At 56.2% G+C, this 6,512-nt stretch overlaps 1 protein-coding gene across 1 annotated transcript in view; it reads right to left on the bottom strand.

Moving 5' to 3' along the window:
• Positions 1-6,246, bottom strand: part of SIDT2 (SID1 transmembrane family member 2) — a 15,934-nt gene extending 9,688 nt beyond the window's left edge. Inside the window, exons 1-10 of the mRNA XM_007446903.1 lie at positions 6,029-6,246; positions 4,271-4,392; positions 3,795-3,959; positions 3,661-3,706; positions 3,147-3,248; positions 2,955-3,038; positions 2,052-2,151; positions 1,789-1,854; positions 697-790; positions 298-350 (exon numbers count right to left, since the gene is read on the bottom strand). Of these exons, the coding sequence (XP_007446965.1) occupies positions 298-350; positions 697-790; positions 1,789-1,854; positions 2,052-2,151; positions 2,955-3,038; positions 3,147-3,248; positions 3,661-3,706; positions 3,795-3,959; positions 4,271-4,392; positions 6,029-6,211 (1,015 nt within the window). The 5' untranslated portion in view covers positions 6,212-6,246. The remainder of the gene's footprint in view (positions 1-297; positions 351-696; positions 791-1,788; positions 1,855-2,051; positions 2,152-2,954; positions 3,039-3,146; positions 3,249-3,660; positions 3,707-3,794; positions 3,960-4,270; positions 4,393-6,028) is intronic.
• Positions 6,247-6,512: the final 266 nt, after the last annotated feature.

The following is a 6,512-nucleotide window of genomic DNA, read 5'->3' as shown; positions in this document are numbered from 1 at the left end:
AAAGAGAACGAAAGGTTAATAATCCCAGAGACGGTGAGTCGCATTGTCTGAAGCGGCAGACAGCGTACCTAGACCCAGACACTGAATGAATCAAGTGACAGTCTTTAAGATGGGCACGTTAGGGACCAACAAGCACACTGCCCCAGCCCCATTTCCACCTACAGTGTTACTCCCTACCTGAACATCCAGAAGTCCTCAGTGGGACCTTCCTCCTCCAACCCCCAAGGGAACCATCCACCACTATCCCCTCCAAACCACAAAGCAAACAGCCCACCAACCCGGACCCTCTGGAGGTACCACTTTCTGGGCAGGCTCGGTCCATGGCCGCCAGAAGGCTCTTCTTCCTCTGCCTGCAGGGACAGAATCCAGAGACAAACCAGAAGGGCAGCCGGAGGATCCCTCCTACGCTGGGCTGGCCCGCCTTCCACCCTCTCCACCCCATAACCCTGTCCTCCATCCATGATCCCAGGGGTCCTCCAGGCTGGGAAGCAATGTGGGGTCTCCCTGATTGGGAAGAAGGTTGAGGGGAGGGGTTGGTTTCCAGAGCAGAGGCCCAGGGACCTCAGACCCTCACAGGGACCTGCATTCCTATGCCTCGTGGATGGAGATTATCCAGGGCCACACAGATCCTGCCAGGCCATTTCCCCCTGCCTGACCTACCCCAGAGCAGGGGAGGGCCCAGCGGTCCCACTTTACCTCCAGTTCTCCCAGCAGGCCAGGAGCACGGTAAGCAGGTAGAAGGAGAGAAATATGCCCAGGCAAAAGAGCATACCGCCAACGTAGGCCTCGGCTGTGGGGAGGGAAGTGGGAAGGAAAATACACCAGTACTTTCCAAGCCTGCCCATCACAGCACGCAGGGCCCAGGTTCATCTCTCTCCACGTCTCCCCTCGGGTGGAATGACGCAGCCAGTGCCAACAATATGCCAAACTCGACATGATTCCTGGCTCTGCTCACACAGCTCCCTCTGCTAGAACTTTCTCCCCTACTTCTTTCTCCAAGACCCCTCCTTGACTTAACCTTCAAAACACAGCTGAGGAGCTGTGTCCTCTAGGAGGCTTTCTCTTCCCTGACCTCCCACAGTGACTGTCCTGGGTTCCTCACAGCCCTCAGCACCCTGCATAGCAACGGGCTCTAGACAGGGGCACCCTAAGGACCACAGCTAGAGCACAGCACCAAGCACACAGAAGGGACTCGAAACAAATGTGCTGAATAAGGAATCCATGTAAGAGAGGCAGCTTCTTTCCCCTCCCGTCACAATCCTTTATTTTTATCTTATACTTTCCAGTTTACAAAGGGCTCTATTCAATCACTCAGTAAACATTTATCGAGCGTGACTAAGGGTCCTGGAACTTTCCTACTAATTTTGTGCTAAGCCGACTTAGTGAGACTAATAGAGACTAACAGATTCTATTACTCCTGTTACAGAGATGGGGAAACTGAGGCTCAATGAGATTACACTGCCCACAGTGGCAGAGACAGACCTAGAACTCAGTACCTCAATCTCTTTACTCATGGATGCTCCAAAGCACATTACTCACCCTCCCGCCCCCGCCCCCGCCCCCTCCCCCTCCCTCCCAGCCCTAGGCAGCCACCAATCTACTTTCTGTCTTTACAGCCCCCACCCCCACCCCGGGTCATGAAGCCCTCCAAGAAAACTCCTCCTTCCTACCCTGTCAGCCTGCTCGAGTAGTTCCTCCTCACCCTTCCCATTCAGAGAACACTCCCTACCCCAGGCCTGAAAGAAGAGCCAGTGGCCAGGCCATCCCCACTCAGCCACCCACACTCACACGTGACTGCTCGAGAGACCAACACTGACAGGGTTTTCTGGCGGTGCCCCTGATCGACCGGTTCATCTGGAAGTAAAATGGCAAAATGGCAAACCAGCGCCTGCCTGGAGCTTGGCTAGAGTTGGTGGGACCAGGCCTGGGAGAGTCTGGAGCCAGAAACCCACATCCCATCAGATCCATCAATCAGCCACACAGGCTCTTTTAGCTCCCAGGAAGCGTCTAAGCCCTCCCACCCCTGGCCAGGCCCAGGGCACAAAACGTACCTTCTATAAAGGGGTAGAAGGGCAGGGAGCCTCCACAGGCTTGGTCTTCAGTTTTCACCACCACTACCACGTAAAAGCTGTTGCTGGGGAAGTCTTTGCGCTGCAGGATGAGGACGGTGATAATGGCAATGATGGTAACGATGAGGAGGATGGTGAGGATAGTGATGACAAAGATGACTGCCATCATCACAGCACCGTCATCATTTGTCATCGCCATCACCATCCTTTTCTGAATACCTAACCCTGTCTGGCCTGAATACATAGTGTCAGGCTAGACACTATGCTCATATATTATTTTACTGAATCCTCACAAAGATCCTTATGAGTAAGTACTATCATTATCCCTGTTGGACGTTAGCTTAGGGTCACACTGCCAGTAAGTGGTAGAGCCAGCATCATCTGACTCCAGAGCCCATACCCTGCACTAACACTACTGCCAGGTGAGCAAATGAGGGTATGCCCCATCATCATGGAACCCATGGGTGCCCTATTATAGCCTGGGCATCAGTCAGGAGAAAAAGTGGAGGGGCCGTGGGGCCTCCGTCAGTTGCACAACTAGATGTCGTGAGGTGAACACATGCCTCTCCCTCCCTGCCCCCAGCACAGGTTTTAGCCTTTGCCAAGGGCAGCCCTCATCACCAGCCAGGGCCCTTTCCTCTCCCAGCTGTGGTGAATGAAGCGTACAGGGCAGCCATAAAGGGTACTCTGCTCTTTCCTGTCCCCAAAGGCAACTGGGATTGTGATTCAATGCTTGCATATATCAGGGGACCCAAAGTCTCAGGGACTGGACGGCCAAGACTCAGTCCTGTGGGTAGGGTAGGAATGGGGCAGGGGAAAAGAAGAGAGGGTTAGGAAAGCTAATCACCTGGCCACATCCCCCGTCAGGCCATGCCCATTTCCTACCTGCACGGTGATGGCTGCCTTCTTGGTCATAGTCTGGTACATGCCAATGAAGGCTACGTTGTTGTCTAGGTCATAGACAGGGCACTACAGAGGGAGGAGGGGACAGACAGATGGGCAGGGTCCTGGGCCCTGTCCCCTCTCTTCAGCAGCCCTGCTATCCACTGGTGGAGAGTAAAAGGGCAGGTTACTTACCAGGACATCCTGGATGGAGATAACTGAGCAGGGGAAGGCCTTGTTGGAGGTCACCTTGACAATGACTGAGTCCACTCCTTCCGGGAACTCATACTTGAAGTACTGAGGGCATAGGGAGGGCAGGGAGAGCCGCATCCCATGAGGATGCTCTCTTTGCCCCTCTAGAAGGGAAGAGTGTGAATCCTCCCAGGGTTGGGCAGTGGAGGCTCTCTGGGAAGAAAGGCCTTGCCCACAAGCAGGTCCATTTCCCATACACCACTCCCCTCAGCCTCAGCTGGGCACTCAGGACAGTGTCCAAGGGGCAAGTAGGAAAGATGGCAGCCAGACCCCATGTCTCTGCACTCCCTATACTGTCTGTCCCCCGCCACCTTAGGGCAAGTGCTCCTGCTTCTAGAGAGTCCTCCACGGAGAGTACAACCAACCTGAAACTCCTGGCAGAGTGCTGACCACCCCCACCCCCAAGTTCAAGCTTCCCCATTTCTCCTCTGGAGGGACGTTGACAGGGAGATCTTACCTGGGGCTGCGCCGCCGTGGTATTGAAGCTGAACTGCTCTCCGGTCCTGTGGGGCAGAGAAGAGCCCCCCACCGTTACTCCTGGAGCTTGTGAAGGAGGCCAGGCCCGTGGCCCCCTCGCTCTCCCCTGCAGACCTGAGCACGAAGTCATCCATTCGGCTGACGCGGAGCTGGTACGTGGTGTTGACTGGTGACAGGGTGGACACATCCACGTAGAAGAACTGGACCTCGGACTCATTCTTGGCGGGGGGCTGACACAGCGTTCGCTCCACCTTTTGGTAGAGGTACTTGCGCTGAAACCTATGGTCCGAGGCAGAGATGAGACGTGACTGCGGTCCCATGACAGCCAGCATGCCACTCCAGGGGAGCAGAGCCCCAATTCCTCCGCTCTGGTCCCACTACCTCCCTACCCCACCTCCACTAGGCTGACAAGCTCCAGGTCAGCTGGCTGGGCCCTTGTGCCGTTGACCAGCCTCCTGGCTCGGGGAATGGGGAGGAGAAACAGAGAGGCACCCCGGTGGTCGGGGGCCCTGGACAAGGCCCTGAGTGAGGCTCTGGGCAAGGCCTGGCCTGGGCCTACCCCCACTCCCTGGTCCCCGGGTCCTACTCACATCCCTCGCAGGATCAGGGGCACCTGGAAGGACACCACCGCCTCCTTCTGTCGGACCACAAACAGCAAAGGAGCCCCCTTCTGCTTGTTCAGGACATTCACGGACACTCTCACGCCCTCTGTCTGCAAGATGACATGGAAATGTCCCTCAGTCAAGCCCGTGGTGACTCTAATTCTGCCACAGGAACACATGCCTCCAGAGACTGTGAGCTCTGCCCTCCCTCAAGCAGACGGCTTTGTGCTTTCCCCATCCAGGTCGAGCTGGGGAGCTACTTATGCCCCTTCATCTGCCAGAGCAGCCCCCAGACTCCAGGAGGGACTTAGGGGAGAGGATGGGAAACACAATGGAGACCTCAGGCATCCCCAGGATACCCCATTGCTATAAAAGCTCACGGACGCACATGCCCGCACACACATGCGTCTGCACACACGTGCATGTACACACATGCGCACACACAGGGACAGAGGAGAGCAAGAAGTGCTCCCCAACCTTCTTCCTTGTGAGCCAGGAAGTTCCTATTCTACAACTATTCTGGCAGCCAGAGGCCACGGGGAGGTGGGGAAACAGGGATCATTGAAAGCCAAGAAGGCCAAGTTCTATCCTTAGCTCTGACCAAGGGATAGGGCTGTGGAAAACTCACTTCACATCTCTGAGCCTCAACATCCCCCCCCTATAAAATGAAGACACTCCCACCATTGGCACTATGGAGGAAAGTATATAGGACAGTCGGAGCTTAAAGAAAAAAATAAAATAAAATAAATCCTGGGATTGCTTGTTATCGGGCTGCTGAAACCCAAGCCCTTAGGGCAGCACCTCCCAGATGGATAGAGGCCACCATTCTCAGGGTAACCCCACATATGGGGGCAAAAAGAGAAAGGACTCTAAGTTGGATGAGATCAAACTTCAGAGAACCAGGCACTGAAGGCAGACCCTGGCCTGCCATCAAAACCCAATCCCTCCCCATTCTGGAAAAAAAAAAAAAGAAAAATCAGATTCCCATTCTGAACTCCACCACTTCTTAGTAAATCCAGTCCTGGTGAGAGCTGAGCAGGAGACCGTGAGCCAGGCTGCAAGAGTGCTCCAAATCTCAGCCCTGCCTGGGGTCTAGGCTTCCCAGACCTAGCTGTGCCCATGTTCAACTCACAGCTGGGGAGAAATGAAAGAGAAATCAGGGTGAGGAAGCTTCTCCATGGTAGGCAAACTCCTCCTCCCCTCCCACCCAACCTGGGGTTGGCTGTATCTCCACCATCTTCAACTTACAAGGCCAGCTGTCTTTCCAAGGGAAGGAAGGGGGCTGGGAAGTTCCCAGCAGTTTACAGCAGCCTGGGAAGTCCTGCATTCATTTCCCTGGGGAGTCTCAGCTATAACTCCCTGGGGGCAGAGCCTTTCAGTTTGGGCCTGTCTCATCCCCCTGGGGTTTTCTGGGCCAAGCCCAGTAGCAAGCCTGCTTCCTTGCTCCCAGACCCCACAGCACTGTCAGACTCTGGGTGCTGGGTAGGGAGCAGGCCAGTCCTGCTCAGACTACAGCTGGTAGAAAGGAAGGGATCAAAGAGAAGATGGGAAAGAGGCAACTTCAGAAACTGTCCACTGGTAGCTTCAGAACAAACATCCCTGGCAAAGGAAGAAGGGCTGGCAAGAGGGTCCAGTGTGGTTCTGGGAAACCCAGTGGGGCGGCTGTTCTTGGGGACTGACAGCAACGCGGAACCCTGGTCCGCTCGCCCACTCACCACCAGCCCCGAGCCCAGCCCCTTCCCTCACCCGGTTGCGGGTCACAGTATGGTTGAAGGTGTAGATGTTGACCAGCTCGCTGTTGACCTCATCCACGTAGGTGCGCTCAAACTCGGCGTCTTTCTGCGAGACGTTCTTAGGCCCCAGAACCCCCAGATGGCTCTCGACCGAGGCCACCAAGAGTGCCAAGAAGGGCAAGCCCAAAGCGAACATGGCCCCGGCCGGGCGGCAGTGGCGGCAGCAGCGGCGGCGGCGACGATAAGCGACAGGTCACCTCCAGGGCGGGTTGCGGCTCTGGCCGCAGCTTCCAGCATCTCACCAGGACCAGAACTTTAACCTCGGCCCGAGATTAGGAAACGGTCCCTCCCCTGGAGCCGCAGACACGCTCTCAGCGGCCAGGGAGGGGATGGGGCGGCTGGGAGGGGGTGGGGAAGGGTTGGGGTACGGGCCACAGGAAGGGGCCCCAGCTCGCGAGGGGCCGAGCACGGCTGGGAGACACGGCGGGGGGCCCCCC

This window comes from Lipotes vexillifer, unplaced genomic scaffold, assembly GCF_000442215.2.
Source record: "Lipotes vexillifer unplaced genomic scaffold, Lipotes_vexillifer_v1.1 scaffold1634, whole genome shotgun sequence".
NCBI classification, from domain to species: domain Eukaryota; kingdom Metazoa; phylum Chordata; class Mammalia; order Artiodactyla; family Lipotidae; genus Lipotes; species Lipotes vexillifer.
This window is presented reverse-complemented; position numbering and strand designations above follow the sequence as displayed.